Source organism: Procambarus clarkii, chromosome 84 (genome assembly GCF_040958095.1).
Source record: "Procambarus clarkii isolate CNS0578487 chromosome 84, FALCON_Pclarkii_2.0, whole genome shotgun sequence".
Taxonomy (NCBI): domain Eukaryota; kingdom Metazoa; phylum Arthropoda; class Malacostraca; order Decapoda; family Cambaridae; genus Procambarus; species Procambarus clarkii.
In genome coordinates, this window is record NC_091233.1 from 2,674,419 (window position 1) to 2,698,246 (window position 23,828).

The 23,828-nt window shown below is 38.7% G+C and overlaps 1 protein-coding gene across 1 annotated transcript in view; it reads right to left on the reverse strand.

Annotated features, from left to right (window-relative positions):
* Nucleotides 1-1,328: 1,328 nt before the first annotated feature.
* Nucleotides 1,329-23,828, reverse strand: part of LOC123752669 (proteasomal ubiquitin receptor ADRM1-like) — a 47,280-nt gene continuing 24,780 nt past the window's right edge. Inside the window, exons 7-11 of the mRNA XM_069316492.1 lie at nucleotides 14,314-14,438; nucleotides 12,199-12,348; nucleotides 11,284-11,441; nucleotides 8,531-8,653; nucleotides 1,329-1,546 (exon numbers count right to left, since the gene is read on the reverse strand). Of these exons, the coding sequence (XP_069172593.1) occupies nucleotides 1,436-1,546; nucleotides 8,531-8,653; nucleotides 11,284-11,441; nucleotides 12,199-12,348; nucleotides 14,314-14,438 (667 nt within the window). The 3' untranslated portion in view covers nucleotides 1,329-1,435. The remainder of the gene's footprint in view (nucleotides 1,547-8,530; nucleotides 8,654-11,283; nucleotides 11,442-12,198; nucleotides 12,349-14,313; nucleotides 14,439-23,828) is intronic.

Here is a 23,828-nt window from a genome sequence, read left to right on the forward strand (position 1 = left end):
CATTATTGATTAATATTAAATTATATTCAATAATATGGAATATTAAATATGGATATTTATTATTAATTAATAAATATTATTGAATTTTGATTATTATTCAATATTTTAAAATATTATTAAGTATTATTCATTATTCTACATTTATTGCTTCACATTATTCTATATTTTATTAAATATCATTTAATATTCTAGAATACCGATTATTTCTTTTCCTAGGTCATTTCTACCTTAGCTGAACCTAACTTCTACCACTCTCCTTGGGTTCTCTGTTTTCTTCAGACAGCAAAATACGCACAAATCCACAACCTGCAAGACGCTTGGTGCTCACATCTCAAGTCCACACAAACGGCTCCAGCCGCCCACCCAAAGCGACACATGCCAGACTAGGTCCAGGAACAGTCACGAGGTAGTGTCCCAGCCACGACCCTCTTCCCAATGTCAGCCCAGGACATGTTACCTGGCCCCAGGACTATATGCAACCGAGTATTTCAATTGCATATAGTCCTACGGACCATTTACGCTTGTTCGCATTTGTGTTCCTCACGTGTGCCCCAAAGAATGAGGTGATTTCATAAAATGCTATGCCCAAGATTACCATCCGAGTGCCGGCGGGGAAGTGGTTCAAATAGCTTCGGCTATCACTTCCTTCTGTCCGGTCATGATGGTGCCAGTTTTCATTTATTTATATTATATATATTACACACACACACAGGTATACTGCTAGGATAATTATTCATCTACAATAATTATCCTAACTATATAGATATAATAAATATCCTACATATCCTAGAATTATTCTATATATATATTCTAGATTATCTATATATAATATATAATCTGAATATGTATATCGGATAATGTAGATGCATCCTAGATATACATCTAAAATATATATAATGTTCTAGATATAATCTAATATTTTATTTATATTTTATTTATTTATGTATTTTAAAAAAATATTTATTGAAGCATATGCCAGTAGATTTCACTACAAATGAACACCTACAGTCTATGTAAATATCCAAAACATAAAACTATGTATTACAATCTTGGTCGTAACTCAAACTATCAATCCATACACTTATCACTGTGTACACAACTGTTGAACATTACTAAAGGTTATTAACACTACTATGTTTGCGTATATTATTTAATGTGTTCTATTAGTCTGCTGTTTCAGACTTATCAAACTACATTCAAAAATCCCAACTTGTACATTACAAATCAACTAATACAATAATGAACATGTGATGCTGGCAGTACACTCCTGTATTAATGGCACATATCATCACTATCTCATAACTGATAATTAAAGGAATTACCTTTGACATGCAATTCCACAGTGAGGTCATAGGTCCCTTTACAAATCTAGGCATAAGTATCCAATGGTAAAACAAGATATAAAGTTGAAGGCAAACATATCCATGGACACCACTTAGTCAACAGACATGGCATCATCCTTATCTTGATCCTTGGTTTTATCAGAAACCTCCTTCTCTTCTTCCTTCTTACTGCCTTCCTCTTTACCTTTCTTCTTTCCCAAGGCCTGAAAGTAAGAAATAAAATCTATGAATGATCGATTAAATAGTACCATGACTGGTTTCTTGACACCCCAAATACAATACTAAATATGTCTGCTCTACTGTCCTAGTTGTATTTACAGGCAATGAACTACACTAAATCGACAACTAAACACTATCAACATCCTATTGTTTTTTTATTCTACTTTTAAAGCTAGGGATACTTGTCCAAACACTTGGTCATTATTTAAACATTCAAAAAATCTGTTCTGTTTATTATCAAAAATATTTTACTGTCAGTATGTATCCATATTGGCAATTCACAACTATGAGGCAAAGTATCAATTGTCTAGTTATGTGATGAGATGACAAAAGCTTATTACTGTATTCTATTGTTTAGTGTGGGCGATACGCCACCATTTAGTTTGTTGGTACTAACCAAACACCTGGAAATATCCTAGCAACATGTGGTCAGGTCACCATGACCTCAATTAACATCCTTCCCGGTGATAGCACAGTATCCTATGATATCAGGTAACAACCTACATTTTGATGTGCATCTATATAGAGCAAGTAATTATCAATAAATTATCAAAAGGAGGCACCAAACCGGGAAGGCTATGTAGCACTATCAATGGTGCGGAATAATCAGAGGGCGCTAAATATCACCAACGATGCCAATATGAGAACAGAAACGCATAAGGCGAATAATATCAAATGTATCCGATTCACCAACAATTCTATCGAGGGACAACTGACTGCAAGGGACAGTCGGAAAGCAGAGCATAGAGAATGGCATAAAGTTCTGCCGTGAAGATGCCAGCCAAGGGCCGGATTCAGGAAGGTACTTACGAAGGTTTTTCCTCTTAGCTAAGAGCGTTTTCCGTCTTAGCGCCTTCGTGGCGGCTACGTCCGTATTCAATTAACTACCCTAAATGGAAAAACCTTCGTAAGTTCATTCCGGGATTTAAGTGTGGTTTCGACCACTCGTAGCTTTACGTAAACTGGATACAAGTCATTTTTTTCTCTACTACATAAGACTGAGATCGATTTATGATATTGGAACATGACCAAAATATTATAGCTGGTGAATCTAGTGAAGAGGAGTCCTTCGTGTTAGTTATATATGCATTCTCTGCTTGAAACTTGAAGTAAATATGTGTTTGATGATAGTAGAATTAGTTTTATAATAGCAAGATATTATACCAGTAGTTATTAAGTAAATAAACACTGGTGAACATGAAATATGAGAGAAGGTGATGAGCCCTGCCTGATGGGATCATTTACTATCACCAAATGCCCCTGTTCACCTAGTAGTAAGGGTGTACCTTAGCTATACATACCCATTTCTAATTTATTTAGTTTGGTTTTATTTTGAAATTAAATCTGGGTGAGACATAAAATAAAAATATGCTGCACAAATGATGTTAGGTAAGGAAAAGGGTAAAAATGTCAAACTTTATTCATTGAATACTTAAAGCTATAATTATGACTATATAGATTATTAAAAAAGAGAGAGGGAAGTAGGGGGCCAAGACCTCTTCCTGTTATACAATTTGGGTGTGGAACAAGTAATTATCAAAAGAAGGCATTATGCCGGGAAGGCTATGTAGCAGTAAGGCAGTGAGGTGAGGCAGCTACTTATTTGAGAAATGCTTATTTTATTTACCTTATAAGCTGAGGCAACTTATTTTATTTGAGGAATACTCAGCTGATTCCTCTACATTTAGCATGGAACAAATTTGTGTCCAAGACCTCTTCCTGTTACTCAATTTGGCTGTGTGTAACCAAACTAGAAGTGCTCTACAAATCAAGGGACCCAGAATGTGGAATGACCTCCCGAATCATGTCAAAGGCTGTACCTCTCTCAACCAGTTTAAGAGTTAAACCAAGTACTGCCTAATTAACTCCATGTAACCTAACTTACCTCCTAAATGTCAACCCATGTCTTGCTATTTTTTAAACAACGCTGTTCACCAACATGTGCAATTGCTGATTTATGCTATGTTAACCCCTTTTTGTATTTTTTATTCCTTCTTTTAACACAATTTATACCTAATCCCGATTACTATTAAGTTTTAGTCTGTGTTTTTTCCCCCCCACACCTTGCCCGAAATGCTATGAGTATTAGTGGCTTTAGGTATTGTATGTACTAGCTCTGCCTATAAATCCAACATTATATTTGTAAATCAACTGTATGTACTTTTCCTGAATAAAATGTATTTATTATTTATTATTTAATCAGTAAGTATTAAAAGAAGGCACCAAGCTGGGAAGGCTATGTAGCACCATTGTGTGTAACAATAAACCAAATTTTTTTTAACAAATAATGCACCTGTATGGGAAAACAAATCCTGACAGCTGTAAAAATATTGATGCAGTTATTTAAATGAAAAATATAATGAAAGAAATATTACTGGTTTATTTTTATCCTATCTTCTTGTACTGTACAGTATATCCAAGGAAGTGAAAAATTGAGACATAATGCACAATTTAATGAATTATTAGCATGGATTAGCAGTTCAAAAAAAATATGACTTGTATTACATATCAACATGAGATCTTAATGATCCATGGTCAACATGATTTAATAAGGATAATACAGTACTGTATTTGTAATAATACAAACTATAATTTAAAATCTTTATTACTGATTTTTTTTTATTAAGAAGATTAGGTATACACAGCAATGTACTACTACCCTATTCTATATGGAATATTACACAGTGTAGATAAAAAACTAGCTATAAGTTTATCTAATACTCCCATCTCACAAGATGGTTAGACATACTGTACATGGAATCAATTTAGAAAATACCAGCCTCAATACAAAAAACAAATCAACTCTGACTAAACAACTCTAAGCAATTTTCACAAGAGGTAAGCACTGAATCATGAAAACATTATATTATAATTATTCTTACCAGTTTCTACAAAACTCCTCTCAAACAATGTATTTTTAAACATGTTTAGGTATACACAACAATGTGCTGCTTCCCTATTCTGTATAAAGGACCACACAGTGTAGATAAAAAACCAGCTACAAGCTCACCCAACATCCTCACCTCACAGGATGGCCAGTCATACATGGAATTAGGAGAGAACAAAATACTTAATGCTGATCTATTAGCCTCCACTGGCAAAATCTGGGTGCAGCAGAAGAATATCTTCCAATATTCCTGAGTGTATGAAGTAATTATAGAGCTCAAAATACCTCATACCATTTGGTATGAAGTCACTGATAACAGGACAATCACAGATATAGTGTTAGAGAGTATGTTCTCTCAAGTAGGAGTGAAAACAGATGTTTTTTTCCACCAAGAGGGCTATAAACCCATGGAACCGCCTACCCGCTGAAGCCGTAAATGCCAAATTCCAGCTAAAAAATATCATTAAGACAATTGGCGGGCCCTTTAACAAGCCGCCGGCTTTCTGTCCTCTTCGAGGTCACTAGATAGTTAGTGGCCCTTGGGTAAATTCAGTAAATATATACAATAATTGTCAGCGCATTTTCCGAGCAACAAGGACAGCTACACAGTATCTCTTAGAATTACGTAGGTAAACAACAAATGTAACATATTTGTTTACTACAATGTCGGTGCTGGCTGTAGAAGTTGAAAAAACATTGTTTTACTTCGAAATATACTAATTTTATAAGAAAATTTGACGTAAATAGGAGGCAGTAGAGCTCCGATAAGCCAGCGCTAAATCTTCAATATGAAGAATGTTGCTGCTCTCTGATTGGCCAAACGAAACACAGTAGTGACCTCTATCGGCACCCAGGTGAACCAACAATTTTCTTCCTAAGTATACCTTATTGAATCGCACCTAAGCATCTTCTTAGGGCGCACTTAGGAACCTTCGTAGCAAACCCACTTACGAAGAAATACACAGAGCTTCCTGAATCTAGGCCCAAGTCTCCAGAGCAGCCGACACATATATAAGTGTGGTCAGGAAATAACAACAGTTATGTGATGGCCTACACCGTCTGCAAAATTAGACCCATCAGTGAGGATGGAAATGGAGCGGGAGTGTGAAGAAAAGTGTTCAAGGATAGGGCATTTCAGAACTGTAGGAGGGGTAAAAGTTTAAGTAATGTGGCTCAGGGATTTACAAAATTTAGCAAGGGAAACCCTCCACAGGAGCGCAAAAATGCAATACTAGGAGAAATATTGGTAATACTAACCGAAAGAGATTTTTGCAGGCGAGACAACCGACCAGAAAGACCGAGGTGGGTGAAGGGGAACAGGAGCTACAAGAAGAGTAAAAGTCAAACCACGACATAGGCAAGAGTGAGGGTATTATAAGGACTGCGCAAGGTAGCGAACACAGTAGCAATTGCAGCGGTCCTGGAGAGATAGGAAGCCAGTGTCAACATACAAGCCGAGGGTAGGAGTCGAACGAAAGGCACCAAAGCCAAGGCGCAACTCAGTATGGTGCAAAGCATCAAGACGGCAAAGAGTATGAGGAGAAGCAGACAAGTAGCAAGCAGGGCAACCATAATCGAGTTTAAACAGTACGAGAGAGGAATGTAAAGAGGAACGTGCGCCTATCCGCTCCCCAAGAAGTATGGGACAAAACCTTAAGTAGGTTAAGGGCCTTAGAGCATTCAACTCGGAGGTAAGAGATATGGGGTGACCAAGACAAACGAGTGTCAAAAATTAACCCAAAAACCTTTGCGAAATCTTTCCACACAAGGGAATGACCATAAAGCGACAAAGAAGGACGAAGAACGACACGCTTCCAAGTAAAAGTCATAGCATAAGTCTTAGTTGCAGAAAACTTAAAAGCCATGATTGATGGCCAAAGACGGCATGTCATCAATCACAACTTGAAGCCGCCAGTGAAGGAGGGGTGAATCATAACATTGACAGCAGAGGGCAAGATTTTTAACATAGAGAGCACAGAAGACGCCAGAAGGAAGAGAGGAAAGAAGACCATTGAGGGCAACAAGAAAAAGAGTAGTGCTCAGAACACTACTTTACTTTGGGATACACCTTCGTATTGCCAGTTACGGACCCGGATCCAGCATCCGAGCACGGAGCAGTGACAACCGCGCCATCTGTGGGTCAGCTCCCGAAACCCCCACCAAATGGACGACGATGACGCCTGGTGAGGACAAGGTGTACTGGCCACAAGGGCCAGTTTCCAGTCCGGTTCAGCTCACAACACCGCCGCTGCTGACCTCTGGTGAGGTGGTGCTCAGACTACAACGCCATCTATGGAGTGGATATGTCGGGCGTTTGTGTCTGAGCCTGTAAGTGAGGTGTTTTAGTGTCCCTGTTATTGATGACGTGTCTGCTTACAGAGTCGACCTGGGACTGCTGTGATGGAAGTTGAGTCAGTCTACCCAAGGCAGCCGTCCCCATACCTTGTGCTTTGCTATAGCAGCCGTGAGTCGCCTCCCGGATGAACACTGTGGTGTTACCCTGCCTGTGAAGCGGCAGTGAAGGATCGTCGTACCCGGGACCGACTGCTGGAGACGATTATCCACTGGGGTATTGAGGACAGGAGAGTGATTTGTGGTATCACACGAGGCTCCTGACTAGGGCGCTACCCTAGTATCGCTCGTGGAGTGGCTTGACCAGCGTTGTTGATCCGGAACCTGCCAGCAGTCCTGCTGGACTTGTGGTTGACGGCCTCCACGGCGGTGCCCCCAGTGGACCTGTGTTTTGGCTGGCCTGTGTTTGGGGTAGACTCAGCTTGGTCGAAAGATTCGTCAAGAGACCACGAAAGCACCGAGAGTTTGGATCCAGAGTCTTCAGAAGAAGACAATTGTGTAAATAATTCCCTTGTGCAGTGTTAATACCCCTCCCCCTGTGTAATCTTATATTATTTATTGGTGATGGGAACAATTATAATCTTAAGTTCTTAACTATATTTCCCTTCCCCTTTTATTTTACTTGCGTCACGGATCTCATCCCTTGAAAGCCACTACTGGCTTGGGGCCGGATACAACTTCCTCTAACGACATCAGAGTACGAATCCCGTTGCGACCCGAGAGGGCCGTAACATTACACACATAACATATCACAAAGAGGCAGAGAGAGTTGCACCAAACCTCACTCTAAAGGAACGACGAGAAACAGGAAGCTTTGGAAGAAGAGAGGGAGATTACCACCAAGACCAAAAGAACGAAGTTGGGAAACAATATAGTATCTCCAGGTGGTGTCATAAGCCTTTTCCAGGTCAAAAGGACAGCAACAACAGAGGTCTTCGCAGCAAAAGCAGTACAAATATAGATTTCAATTTCACCAGGGCATCTGTCGTGCTGCAGCACTTGCGAAAACCAATTTGAGAAGGGGGAAAGGTGGTGAAATTCTTTCAAGAACCACACCAGATGAACACTGACTATTCGTTCAAAGAGTTTGCAGACAACTTGTGAGGGCAATAGAGCAGAAATTCTTAGGGGGATGGGGGGGGGGGGTCCCAAGAGACCCCGGTTTCCGAATAAGGAGTATAGCGGCACCGAGCCACTCCTCACGGACCGATGACGACTCCCAGACCTGGTTATATAGACTCGGTGAATACCGAGACATGCAAAGACGGACATGGGTATCTATATACACGTTCAGACAAATAAAATCGTAACTTTTCAACAAAACTAGCACATACAATTCCTGCGAACCGTACTGACTACGTGTGTCCGCTCTACATTACTACCCCACGTGGTGACAACTACTAAATCCAAGAATACTAGTGCTTTATGTTTAACAACAAATGTCCCCCCTCCCTCCCCCAACAGAAAATCCACCTTCACAGTTTTCATTTTAAACTGTTAATTTTCATTAAAACTCGTCTCCCATATAAAGTTTTCATACTAATGACTCAAATCTATCCATTATATTTTAAACAATTAAAATGCTTATAACAACATTTGCTTCCAAACACACCATTGTAAATGCCCCAGCCCAAAATAAAATATTGTTCTACTTATATTTTCTCAAGACATTATATACATAGTAAGAGGTATTGGCCAATGGATAGTGAACACAATGTAAGCAACCAACCTTAATAAATGCTTCCATATCACATGACGAGGCAGCCAAAACAGCATCCTCTCCAAGACCAAACTGGTTAATGAGAGGGCCTAACTGCCCTGACTGAAGGCCACTGCTGAACAAACTCACAGCCTGAAAATACCATTAACAACTTAATACAGTACATACTGTACTTACTTTTATATGAACAATAATGACCTTTCGAGTGACACCTTCCAACTTTGAACCTGCCTATCATGGATCCCTCAAAAAAATGTTTCATATGAAATTGCATAGTGTGATTATTAATATACATAAATCTCCACAAATAAGTATTTCCTAATTCTGATCATCATTCAGTAGACCTCAGTGCGATAATTGTATTCTGAAACATTATCTCCTAAATTGTTAAATGGACCAAGGTTAAGATATCACAGAAAATATTGTGTTAAAACTACAATTTTCACCCATGGGAAAGTCAAATAGCCCCATTCACTCATGGTCCCACCTTTGACAAACTCTTAAGAGCTGCATCCTCATAAATACTATAAATGAGAACCAATCTATTGATGGAAACAATCTATACACCGGTTCTCCTACTAGTTGTCCATTATACCAAATGGTAGCACATCAATTTCACAGTGAAGTTGCTTAAAACTTGGGAAAAATGAATGATCAAACTCTTTAAAAATGTGATGACTCCCTTCAATAACACAACATTTAGCCCTTTTGGAAACAATATTGATTAAATTTAAATTAACATTCTGTAGTTCTTACTCATTTTCAGGTATACATTAATATTATACAATATTTGCAAATGTAAATAACATTCCACACATCCTTATGTCACTAACATGTACATTAACTCTAGAACAATGATTTGTATAAGTCAACATGTTAATTATTTCACCTTAGCACCCTTAGATATCCAATTACAGAACCACTGTATTCTTGCCACCTTGCAAACACTTCTTAGATGGTTTATGTTCACCACCAGGTTATCTTTGTTGACCATGTCAGCTTGGTGATAAAATAACCATACTACATATTTTTTATCATTACTTTAGTACCTCTTTCTAGTACAGAACTTTCGTGTTATACACGTTTCCTTTCATTTAGCATTATTGGCAACTTGAAAGACTAGACATCTAGCACCTGATGGACTCTGATAAAACTTATTACATGAAGATAATCTATCTTAACCCTTGAACTGCACATTTAATTTTTGTACTGTCCAACCAGTATGTAAACACAATTGACCCCTAGGGCAAACTCCCACTACGTACAAGTATTGAAAGCATTTAACTGTGCATTTGCATTTTGGTGTCCAAACCCAACCTGCCACGACCACCACCAAACATGTACCTGCAGAGAGTTTCAGGATTTCTTCTACTCCAAGCCCAGCCGTGGTATATTCAAGATGTTATAGTCCTTTGCTGTAGTTATATATACAAAGTGGAAGGGCATTATATGAATTCTTTAGGTTAAACAAACCGTCAAGGTTTATGTTACATCAAGGCAGAGTGTACACGTTCTTTAACCTTTGTAGGAACAAAAGCTTCCAAAACAAGATTACTAGTTTCAAAATGTCACAGATCAGCCGGGTTTTCATGGATCCGTGGCTCACGACCAACAATGACGCTACGAAGTTTGATCTTGCCAAGAAAGTTGCCTCAACCCATACAAATTATGGGTGTATACATGCATACACGAGTACTGTATATGCATGGGAATACAAATTATGTACTGTATATCCATTAAGTTAAGAGGCTAGGTGCCCTGAGTACATAATATTAATTATATATAATACAATTACAGTGGTACCTCCATTTAAGAGTTTAATCCTTTCCCACAGACGGTTCGTAAGCCGAAAATTTGAAAACCAAAGCGAATTTCCCCATAAGAAATAATGTAAATTTCATTAATTCGTTCCACACGCCCAAAAATATTAACTTCAAAGTCAATTTTATACTTAATTCACCCAAATCTTGAGTACTAGAGCATGTACAAGTTATTTCTTACCTTTACTGATGACTTGTTGGTGTATGGAAGATGGTGAAGAAGGGGGGGGGGGGGGGAAGAGAGGTGTTGCTGTTTGGAAAGGGGGGGAAAAGTCCCTTTCCACTATAACATCAGGAAGTGATGACTTGGGTACTCTGTTTTGCAAGAGTACTGTACCACTAGGACCTGGCTGTGGCTCACTGCTTGCTTGTCTTGCTAAGAATCTGTCTAAAGACACTTGTTTTTCCCAATATTTTAACACTTGTCTGTAGTGAGACATCACATTGTCATTTAAAAGGTCAATGCAATGGCCTGTTACAGCTTTATCTGAGCGAGTTTTTTCAACAAAATTTTGCAGTTCTTCCCATACATCACACATTTTCTTAATGAGGAAGGGACATCCTCTACTGTCTCAACTCAACTATTTTCTTAGGTTGAACCTTACCACAGACTTTCTTGGTACCCATGGCAAGATATATAACAACAACTTATGTTCAAAAACCCCAAAACCCAACAAATACTGAAATTCTTTACAAAGAATTCAAGCATGATGGTACCGGTAAACCGAGGCGCAGTGGCTGTGCCACCATGCGCTAGGTCGGCCATACGCGTACCAACAAACTTCGTTACCCGAGGCAAAGTTTGTTATCCGATTCAGATTTCACAAAGAAATTGGGCTTGTAACCCAAAAAGTTCGTAAAGAGGGGCATTCATAAACCGAGGTGTGTCTGTATTAAATTAATATACGTACTACATATTAAACCCAGACAAGCATATTGTACCTGCTGGAACTGAGGAGAAGTGACTGTTCCGCGGAGTTGTTCAGTAGGAGGTAACTCATCAGACGTTGCAGGAAGATAAGGACGAAGTTGATTCACAAAATCTTCATTGGTCAAGATCGGCTGAAGAGCTTCTGCAGTCATGGCCGAACTCAGATCCACTTGTGGAAAAACAAAGATTTACAAATACAACTAAAAATCAATATTTATGGTACATTTATCGGAGTGGTAATGAATAATACTAAATTCTTACAATGGGTATCAATTAAATGTGTGACCGCCTACGATATGCATTACTCACTAAAACCTGTAAAAGGGCACGACACCTCTTTTAAAGATAAGGAAAAGCGGCAAGTGATAATTTCCTTCTTAAGCATACCAGGTAATGTCTATAAAAATTATAACTTAAAACTATTTACAAAATAACAGGACAGAACTTTAAAACAATATTGGGGATACATCTTTCAAATGCTTTTCTACAATGATAGTTGAAGATTACTTGTGTGGAAAAGACTGAAAATATAACGTACAGCACGAAAGATAATACTGTACAGAATGTTGTCAATTTCCCATCCCCCTCAATTTTGCCCTTAACCTTGTTACAATATGTGTGATAAAACTTTAGCCAATACTTCAAAAACAATATCTTTTGGCCTACAGTATCTGAGCCAGACCTATGCCCTACTGGTATAAAAATCACAATGTTCTTCTTGCAACCTATCTTTCCACTTTAATATACTTCTAATTTTATGATAAATTCACAACATTACTTTCCTAATATACCTAGTGACCCTACCAGTTCACAAACCATCTCCTTAAAGAACCTTGATGCTAGGAATTAATTTCCTTTCAAAACTGAAGACCTTGCGTCATTTCTCACCAAACACCCCTCATACAAGTACTAGCAACTTGTCTTACCTGCAACCCTGGGTGAACCTGACACATCCGGTGGAACAGAGATCCCAGAAAGAATATTCTGTAAATCTGACAACTGAATCGGCACAACACTGCCACTGCCAGGAGTGGTACTATTACTTTCCCGGCTATTGCTCCCACCTCTAGCAGAATCTGAAAAATTATATACATAAATAACTAACTTTTCTCAACAACAATAATAATCCCCTAATGAAAGACTCTGTCTCATGGTGGCATTTACCCAACAATTGGAAATAAGAACATAAGAACATAAGAACAAAGGTAACTGCAGAAGGCCTATTGGCCCATACGAGGCAGCTCCTATTCTATAACCACCCAATCCCACTCATATACTTGTCCAACCCGTGCTTGAAACAATCGAGGGACCCCACCTCCACAATGTTACGCGGCAATTGGTTCCACAAATCAACAACCCTGTTACTGAACCAGTATTTACCCAAGTCTTTCCTAAATCTAAACTTATCCAATTTATATCCATTGTTTCGTGTTCTGTCCTGTGTTGATACTTTTAATACCCTATTAATATCCCCCCGGTTATGTCCATTCATCCACTTGTAAACCTCTATCATATTAAATATTCTAAACAAACCTTCAGCTATTCCACAATGACATTCTTCTTTGGCTTCCTTTTTTAAATTAATTTTATCTACACGAAGACTTGCAGTGTATCTATTTTCAGATAAGCGTCTGCATGGGAGCCGGTCAGCCGAGTGGACACCACACTGGTCTTGTGATCCTGTGGTTCAATCCCAGGCGCCGGCGAGAAACATTGGGCAGAGTTTCTTTCACCATATGCCCCTGTTACCTACCAGTAAAATAGGTACCTGGGTGTTAGTCACCTGTCACGGGCTGCTTCCTGGGGGTGGAGGCCTGGGCGAGGACCGGGCCGAGGGGACACTACAGCTCCGAAATCATCTCAAGATAACCTCAAGGAAGGTCACTTATTTGTTTATTATAAGATTATATTTACATTGTCACTATGCAGATGACAGTCTGCAAGTGTCCGGGTGAGCCCTGGTCCAGGCTTGGGTACTCACCGAGGAAGGCCCTACTCATAAACAATAGTAGCTGTTGAACTACTTTCCTCAACTGCAATGTTAGTAACCATACATTTTGCCTGTATTCTTTGGCATTTTAGGTTAAAATTCAATACAACTGGCATTTGAGATTATTGTATGAAAACTTTGAGGATTAAAATATAAAATATTGTATAACAAAAACTACAGAATACAATACTGTATCTATTAAAATACAAATATTGTGTAATAAAATGTCATTACATATGTGCCTTCACCCATTTTACTTGTAAAGTAAATTTTTTTTCAAGTGTTCAGGTATGTGTAACCAGACTCAAAGTTTTCGGTCTCTTGGTGATCAAATTCCAAAGGGTTTTCTATAGATAAACAACAGTATACAATATTAAACCAAAGAGACATGAAAACCTAAACATTACAAAAATCTTGCAAGTTGTTATCCGCTGTATACGTCATGTTCACTAAATGTTTCTAAGAACATAAGAACATAAGAACAAAGGTAACTGCAGAAGGCCTATTGGCCCATACGAGGCAGCTCCTATTCTATAACCACCCAATCCCACTCATATACTTGTCCAACCCGTGCTTGAAACAATCGAGGGACCCCACCTCCACAATGTTACGCGGCAATTGGTTCCACAAATCAACAACCCTGTTACTGAACCAGTATTTACCCAAGTCTTTCCTAAATCTAAACTTATCCAATTTATATCCATTGTTTCGTGTTCTGTCCTGTGTTGATACTTGCTTGCTTACTTGCTTACAACAGTAAGATATGCTCATTAATACGAAGACACACCAAGTCACTATAACTATATATTGTAAAGCACACAATGGGGATAACTGATGCACAAGAACTGGGATACAAAGACATGCGAGGGAATGGGGGCCCAACCACTTATCAGTAATATAATGCTGACCCCCTGAAAGATGCCAGACCATCGCTGTTCTCAGTGCTGTACCAACGTTTAGAACAGGATTCGAGCTGAGGCGAGTTTCAAGTTTAAGACTAATTTCTATATAGTGTCTACAAACACATTTACATCTGTATGTTCTACTATACCTTGAGCAGGGGTAGGTGCAGGTGTCGGGGTGGTGGTAGCAGCTGGAGTGGTGGAAGCTGCTGTTGTGGCAGAAGTCGAGCTGCTACTTCCACTACCACTTCGACCCCCACCACTGCCAGACCTACTGCAAATATGTGAAAATAAAATTGCCAACCAATTATTATGATTTAACAACTATAAATAATCCTCAAGTTGGGCTCAACATTTATGATGTTTTTCCATGAAAATAAAACAAGGGGGAGGATCAAAAGTACAAGTACCAGTACAAGCCCAAAATACATATTTAAGAACATAAGAACAAAGGCAACTGCAGAAGGCCTATTGGCCCATACGAGGCAGCTCCTATTTATAACCACCCAATCCCACTCATATACTTGTCCAACCCATGCTTGAAACAATCGAGGGACCCCACCTCCACAATGTTACGGCGCAATTGGTTCCACAAATCAACAACCCTGTTACTGAACCAGTATTTACCCAAGTCTTTCCTAAATCTAAACTTATCCAATTTATACCCATTGTTTCGTGTTCTGTCTTGTGTTGATACTTTTAATACCCTATTAATATCCCCTTTGTTATGTCCATTCACCCACTTGTAAACCTCTATCATGTCACCCCTAACTCTTCGCCTTTCCAGTGAAAGTAAAGTTGGTATGCAACTTAAGCTTTGTTAATCTTTCTTCATATGAAAGATTTCTAATTTGGGGAATTAACTTAGTCATCCTACGCTGGACACGTTCAAGTGAATTTATATCCATTCTATAATATGGCGACCAAAACTGAACTGCATAATCTAAATGGGGCCTAACTAGAGCAAGATATAGCTTGAGAACCACACCAGGTGTCTTGTTACTAACGCTGCGATTAATAAATCCAAGTGTCCGATTTGCCTTATTAAGAACATTTATGCATTGATCCTTTTGTTTTAAATTCTTGCTAATCATAACTCCCAGATCCCTTTCGCAATTCGACTTCGCAATCTCAACACCATCTAGCTCGTATCTTGTAACCCTATCATCATTACCTAACCTCAGAACTTTACATTTATCAGCATTAAACTGCATCGGCCAATCCTTCGACCATTTCAAAACCCTATCTAGATCAACTTGAAGTGATAGTGAGTCCTCCTCCGAATTAATTTCCCTACCGATTTTCGTATCATCGGCAACTTTGCAAATGTTGCTACTCAAACCTGAATCTAAATCATTTATATATATTATAAACAACAGAGGTCCCAGGACAGAGCCCTGAGGCACCCCACTTACAACATTTTCCCACTCTGACTTGACTCCATTTATACTAACTCTCTGTTTCCTTTGGTATAGCCATAAGAACATAAGAACATAAGAACAAAGGTAACTGCAGAATCCTATTGGCCCATACGAGGCAGCTCCTATTCTATAACCACCCAATCCCACTCATATACTTGTCCAACCCGTGCTTGAAACAATCGAGGGACCCCACCTCCACAATGTTACGCGGCAATTGGTTCCACAAATCAACAACCCTGTTACTGAACCAGTATTTACCCAAGTCTTTCCTAAATCTAAACTTATCCAATTTATACCCATTGTTTCGTGTTCTGTCCTGTGTTGATACTTTTAATACCCTATTAATATCCCCCCGGTTATGTCCATTCATCCACTTGTAAACCTCTATCATGTCACCCCTAACTCTTCGCCTTTCCAGTGAATGCAACTTAAGCTTTGTTAATCTTTCTTCATATGAAAGATTTCTAATTTGGGGAATTAACTTAGTCATCCTACGCTGGACACGTTCAAGTGAATTTATATCCATTCTGTAATATGGCGACCAAAACTGAACTGCATAATCTAAATGGGGCCTAACTAGCGCAAGATATAGCTTGAGAACCACACCAGGTGTCTTGTTACTAACGCTGCGATTAATAAATCCAAGTGTCCGATTTGCCTTATTACGAACATTTATGCATTGATCCTTTTGTTTTAAATTCTTACTAATCATAACTCCCAGATCCCTTTCGTAATCCGACTTCGCAATCACAACACCATCTAGCTCGTATCTTGTAACTCTATCATCATTACCTAACCTCAGAACTTTACATTTATCAGCATTAAACTGCATCTGCCAATCCTTTGACCATTTCAAAACCCTATCTAGATCAACTTGAAGTGATAGTGAGTCTTCCTCCGAATTAATTTCCCTACCGATTTTCGTATCATCGGCAAATTTGCAAATGTTGCTACTCAAACCTGAATCTAAATCATTTATATATATTATAAACAACAGAGGTCCCAGGACAGAGCCTTGAGGCACTCCACTTACAACATTTTCCCACTCTGACTTGATTCCATTTATACTAACTCTCTGTTTCCTTTGGTATAGCCATGCCCTAATCCAGCTTAATATAGCACCCCCAATACCATGAGACTCTATCTTTTTAATCAGTCTTTCATGTGGCACTGTATCAAAAGCTTTGCTAAAGTCAAGGTATACAACATCGCAATCCTTACCACTATCAACTGCCTCAACAATGCTAGAATAAAATGATAACAAATTTGTTAAACATGAACGGCCATTTATAAAACCATGTTGCGACTCAATTATTAATTTATGTTTTTCAAGATGAAGACGAATTTTATTTGCTATTATTGATTCGAGTAACTTTCCCACAATAGACGTTAGGCTAATTGGTCGATAGTTAGACGCAAGTGATCTATCTCCTTTCTTAAAAACTGGTATCACATTAGCAACTTTCCAAAACTCTGGCACTCTGCCTGACTCTATTGATTTATTAAATATGGTTGACAGTGGGTCACAAAGCTCCTCTTTGCATTCTTTAAGCACCCTGGCAAACTAATAATAATTGAGTCGCAACATGGTTTTATAAATGGCCGTTCATGTTTAACAAATTTGTTATCTTTTTATTCTAGCATTGTTGAGGCAGTTGATAGTGGTAAGGATTGCGATGTTGTATACCTTGACTTTAGCAAAGCTTTTGATACAGTGCCACATGAAAGACTGATTAAAAAAATAGAGTCTCATGGTATTGGGGGTGCTATATTAAGCTGGATTAGGGCATGGCTATACCAAAGGAAACAGAGAGTTAGTATAAATGGAATCAAGTCAGAGTGGGAAAATGTTGTAAGTGGAGTGCCTCAAGGCTCTGTCCTGGGACCTCTGTTGTTTATAATATATATAAATGATTTAGATTCAGGTTTGAGTAGCAACATTTGCAAATTTGCCGATGATACGAAAATCGGTAGGGAAATTAATTCGGAGGAGGACTCACTATCACTTCAAGTTGATCTAGATAGGGTTTTGAAATGGTCAAAGGATTGGCAGATGCAGTTTAATGCTGATAAATGTAAAGTTCTGAGGTTAGGTAATGATGATAGAGTTACAAGATACGAGCTAGATGGTGTTGTGATTGCGAAGTCGGATTGCGAAAGGGATCTGGGAGTTATGATTAGTAAGAATTTAAAACAAAAGGATCAATGCATAAATGTTCGTAATAAGGCAAATCGGACACTTGGATTTATTAATCGCAGCGTTAGTAACAAGACACCTGGTGTGGTTCTCAAGCTATATCTTGCTCTAGTTAGGCCCCATTTAGATTATGCAGTTCAGTTTTGGTCGCCATATTATAGAATGGATATAAATTCACTTGAACGTGTCCAGCGTAGGATGACTAAGTTAATTCCCCAAATTAGAAATCTTTCATATGAAGAAAGATTAACAAAGCTTAAGTTGCATTCACTGGAAAGGCGAAGAGTTAGGGGTGACATGATAGAGGTTTACAAGTGGATGAATGGACATAACCGGGGGGATATTAATAGGGTATTAAAAGTATCAACACAGGACAGAACACGAAACAATGGATATAAATTGGATAAGTTTAGATTTAGGAAAGACTTGGGTAAATACTGGTTCAGTAACAGGGTTGTTGATTTGTGGAACCAATTGCCGCGTAACATTGTGGAGGTGGGGTCCTTTTTAGTTAAGGACCTGGTGACTCTAGTGGGAGCCCTGAGGACAGAGTTGGACTTTCTGCGGGAGGAGGTGCGTCAGCTTAAAGAACAACGAGAAGTAACGAAGGAGGAGACCAGCAGTAAAGGGACCTCGTCTTGGAGAGTTGTGAAAGACAGGGGCCTTAAGAAGACTTTGATAAAGCCGCCTTCAAACGCCATAGCAACCTCTAATTCATTTGACGTTTTGGAGGACGAGTGCTGTGGAGAGACTGTGGATCGCGCAAAAGGGAAAGCAACGAAGAGAAAGGAAGCATAAGAACATAAGAACATAAGAACAAAGGTAACTGCAGAAGGCCTATTGGCCCATACGAGGCAGCTCCTATTCTATAACCACCCAATCCCACTCATATACTTGTCCAACCCGTGCTTGAAACAATCGAGGGACCCCACCTCCACAATGTTACGCGGCAATTGGTTCCACAAATCAACAACCCTGTTACTGAACCAGTATTTACCCAAGTCTTTCCTAAATCTAAACTTATCCAATTTATATCCATTGTTTCGTGTTCTGTCCTGTGTTGATACTTTTAATACCCTATTAATATCCCCCCGGTTATGTCCATTCATCCACTTGTAAACCTCTATCATGTCACCCCTAACTCTTCGCCTTTCCAGTGAATGCAACTTAAGCTCTGTTAATCTTTCTTCATATGAAAGATTTCTAATTTGGGGAATTAACTTAGTCATCCTACGCTGGACACGTTCAAGTGAATTTATATCCATTCTATAATATGGCGACCAAAACTGAACTGCATAATCTAAATGGGGCCTAACTAGAGCAAGATATAGCTTGAGAACCACACCAGGTGTCTTGTTACTAATGCTGCGATTAATAAATCCAAGTGTCCGATTTGCCTTATTACGAACATTTATGCATTGATCCTTTTGTTTTAAATTCTTACTAATCATAACTCCCAGATCCCTTTCGCAATCCGACTTCGCAATCACAACACCATCTAGCTCGTATCTTGTAACTCTATCATCATTACCTAACCTCAGAACTTTACATTTATCAGCATTAAACTGCATCTGCCAATCCTTTGACCATTTCAAAACCCTATCTAGATCAACTTGAAGTGATAGTGAGTCCTCCTCCGAATTAATTTCCCTACCGATTTTCGTATCATCGGCAAATTTGCAAATGTTGCTACTCAAACCTGAATCTAAATCATTTATATATATTATAAACAACAGAGGTCCCAGGACAGAGCCTTGAGGCACTCCACTTACAACATTTTCCCACTCTGACTTGATTCCATTTATACTAACTCTCTGTTTCCTTTGGTATAGCCATGCCCTAATCCAGCTTAATATAGCACCCCCAATACCATGAGACTCTATTTTTTTAATCAGTCTTTCATGTGGCACTGTATCAAAAGCTTTGCTAAAGTCAAGGTATACAACATCGCAATCCTTACCACTATCAACTGCCTCAACAATGCTAGAATAAAAAGATAACAAATTTGTTAAACATGAACGGCCATTTATAAAACCATGTTGCGACTCAATTATTAATTTATGTTTTTCAAGATGAAGACGAATTTTATTTGCTATTATAGATTCGAGTAACTTTCCCACAATAGACGTTAGGCTAATTGGTCGATAGTTAGACGCAAGTGATCTATCTCCTTTCTTAAAAACTGGTATCACATTAGCAACTTTCCAAAACTCTGGCACTCTGCCTGACTCTATTGATTTATTAAATATGGTTGACAGTGGGTCACAAAGCTCCTCTTTGCATTCTTTAAGCACCCTAGCAAACACTTCATCCGGCCCTGGGGATTTGTTTGGTTTGAGTTTTACTATTAGTTTAAGAACATCCTCCCTGGTAACTGCTAAACTCGTCAACCTGTCCTCGTCCCCACCCACATAGACTTGTTCGGCTGAAGGCATATTGTTAAGTTCCTCTTTAGTAAATACAGATACAAAATATTTATTAAAAATACTACTCATCTCTTCATCACTATCTGTTATTTGACCTGTCTCAGTTTTTAATGGACCTATCCTTTCCCTAGTCTTAGTACGATATAACTGAAAAAACCCTTTAGGATTTGTCTTTGCTTGCCCTGCTATGCGAACTTCATAGTTTCTTTTTGCTTTCCTTATCTCTTTTTTAACATTTCTAACCAGTTGTACGAATTCCTGTTCTAAAGTGACCTCCCCATTTTTAATCCTTTTGTACCAAGCTCTCTTTTTACCTATAAGGTTCTTCAAATTCTTTGTTATCCACTTTGGGTCATTAGTATACGATCTATTCAATTTGTATGGTATACTACGTTCCTGTGCTTTGTTTAGAATATTCTTAAATAAGTTATATATTGAATCCACATCGAAATCCCCATTTAAGTCACCTATCGCTGGGTTCATGTCTCGCTCCAAGACCGGCCCACACCCTATACCCAAGCCTTTCCAATCAATTTGACCCAAAAAATTTCTTAGGCTATTAAAATCAGCTTTTCGAAAATCTGGCACTTTAACAGAATTTTCTCCTACTGGTCTATTCCATTCTATGCTAAATCTGATTTCTTTGTGATCACTGCTCCCTAGCTCACTCCCTATTTCGATGTCATTAATTTGCGTTTCCCTGTTAGTTAACACTAAATCTAAAATATTATTTTCCCGTGTTGGTTCCTTAATGTGTTGCGTAAGAAAGCAATCGTCAATTAATTCTAGAAAATCTTCTGCTTCACTATTCCCTGTTTTGTTCAACCAGTTTATTCCGCTAAAATTAAAGTCACCTATGACATAAATACTGTTAGATCTAGATGCTCTAGATATTTCATCCCATAGATGCTTTGCTTCCATTCTGTCTAAATTTGGTGGCCTATATATTACTCCTATTATAATATTATTAGCTTTTTCGTTTAATTCAATCCAAATAGTTTCTGTGTGTGGCTCTGTTTTGATTCCCTCTTTGAGACTACATTTCAAATTGTCCCTAACATATATGGCTACTCCACCTCCTCGTCTAATATATCTATCTGTGTGAAATAGTTTAAATCCATATATTTGATATTCAGCTAATAGTTCTCTATTTTCTACATTCATCCACGTTTCGGTAAGTGCAATAATATCTATTTTTTCTGTGCAGACAAGAGCATTTAATTCGTTAATTTTATTTCTTAGACTTCTACTGTTAGTGTAATATACCCTAAGTGAATTGTTATTTTGCGGACCTTCTCTTTCCCTGATCGTTTTGCCAATTCCTTTCTCCCACAAACACATACTTTTATTACCTCCTTCCTCCAAATCAATTCCCATACCTCTATCTACTAACAGTTTAAACCCAAACAAACACCTCTAACCACTTCTTCTAGCGAGTTCGCAACAGCAACAACCCCAGCTCTCGATAGATGCACCCCATCACGAGCATACATTTCATTTCTTCCATAGAAGTGTTCCCAGTTGTCTATGAAAGATATTGCATTTGATTTGCAATATCTTTCCAGCCGGCAATTGACACCAAGTGCCCTCGATATCCATTCATTTCCCACTCCCTTTCTTGGAAGAATGCCACATATGATCGGGATTCCTCCCTTGCTCCTAACTAACTCTATGGCTGTTTTATACCTCTGAATCAGTTCCTCACTCCTGACTCGACCAACATCATTTCCTCCCACGCTAATGCAAATAATGGGATTGTTCCCATTATCAGCCATAATATCATTCATGTTGTTTATAATATCACCAATGCCAGCTCCGGGATAGCAAACCCTTAACCTGTTCCCCCTATCTCTAGCACAAAACGTTCTATCCAAATACCTTATCTGGGAATCTCCCACAACTAATGTTTGCTTAGGTACTTCCTTTACTTTCTGAGGGGCCTGCGCTTCCTTTCTCTTCGTTGCTTTCCCTTTTGCGCGATCCACAGTCTCTCCACAGCACTCGTCCTCCAAAACGTCAAATGAATTTGAAGTTGCTATGGCGTTTGAAGGCGGCTTTATCAAAGTCTTCTTAAGGCCCCTGTCTTTCGCAACTCTCCAAGACGAGGTCCCTTTACTGCTGGTCTCCTCCTTCGTTACTTCTCGTTGTTTTTTAAGCTGACGCACCTCCTCCCGCAGAGAGTCCAACTCTGTCCTCAGGGCTCCCACTAGAGTCACCAGGTCCTTCACTACAACTTCCATATTGCTATGATAATATAACAACACTCTAGCGCAGGCCCCTCAGAGGGTAAAGGAAGTACCTAAGCAAACATTAGTTGTGGGAGATTCCCAGATAAGGTATTTGGATAGAACGTTTTGTGCTAGAGATAGGGGGAACAGGTTAAGGGTTTGCTATCCCGGAGCTGGCATTGGTGATATTATAAACAACATGAATGATATTATGGCTGGTAATGGGAACAATCCCATTATTTGCATTAGCGTGGGAGGAAATGATGTTGGCCGAGTTAGGAGTGAGGAACTGATTCAGAGGTATAAAACAGCCATTGAGTTAGTTAGGAGCAAGGGAGGAATCCCGATCATATGTGGCATTCTTCCAAGAAAGGGAGTGGGAAATGAATGGATATCGAGGGCACTTGGTGTCAATTGCCGGCTGGAAAGATATTGCAAATCAAATGCAATATCTTTCATAGACAACTGGGAACACTTCTATGGAAGAAATGAAATGTATGCTCGTGATGGGGTGCATCTATCGAGAGCTGGGGTTGTTGCTGTTGCGAACTCGTTAGAAGAAGTGGTTAGAGGTGTTTGTTTGGGTTTAAACTGTTAGTAGATAGAGGTGTGGGAATTGATTTGGAGGAAGGAGGTAATAAAAGTATGTGTTTGTGGGAGAAAGGAATTGGCAAAACGACCAGGGAAAGAGAAGGTCCGCAAAATAACAATTCACTTAGGGTATATTACACTAACAGTAGAAGTCTAAGAAATAAAATTAACGAATTAAATGCTCTTGTCTGCACAGAAAAAATAGATATTATTGCACTTACCGAAACGTGGATGAATGTAGAAAATAGAGAACTATTAGCTGAATATCAAATATATGGATTTAAACTATTTCACACAGATAGATATATTAGACGAGGAGGTGGAGTAGCCATATATGTTAGGGACAATTTGAAATGTAGTCTCAAAGAGGGAATCAAAACAGAGCCACTCACAGAAACTATTTGGATTGAATTAAACGAAAAAGCTAATAATATTATAATAGGAGTAATATATAGGCCACCAAATTTAGACAGAATGGAAGCAAAGCATCTATGGGATGAAATATCTAGAGCATCTAGATCTAACAGTATCTATGTCATGGGTGACTTTAATTTTAGCGGAATAAACTGGTTGAACAAAACAGGGAATAGTGAAGCAGAAGATTTTCTAGAATTAATTGACGATTGCTTTCTTACGCAACACATTAAGGAACCAACACGGGAAAATAATATTTTAGATTTAGTGTTAACTAACAGGGAAACGCAAATTAATGACATCGAAATAGGGAGTGAGCTAGGGAGCAGTGATCACAAAGAAATCAGATTTAGCATAGAATGGAATAGACCAGTAGGAGAAAATTCT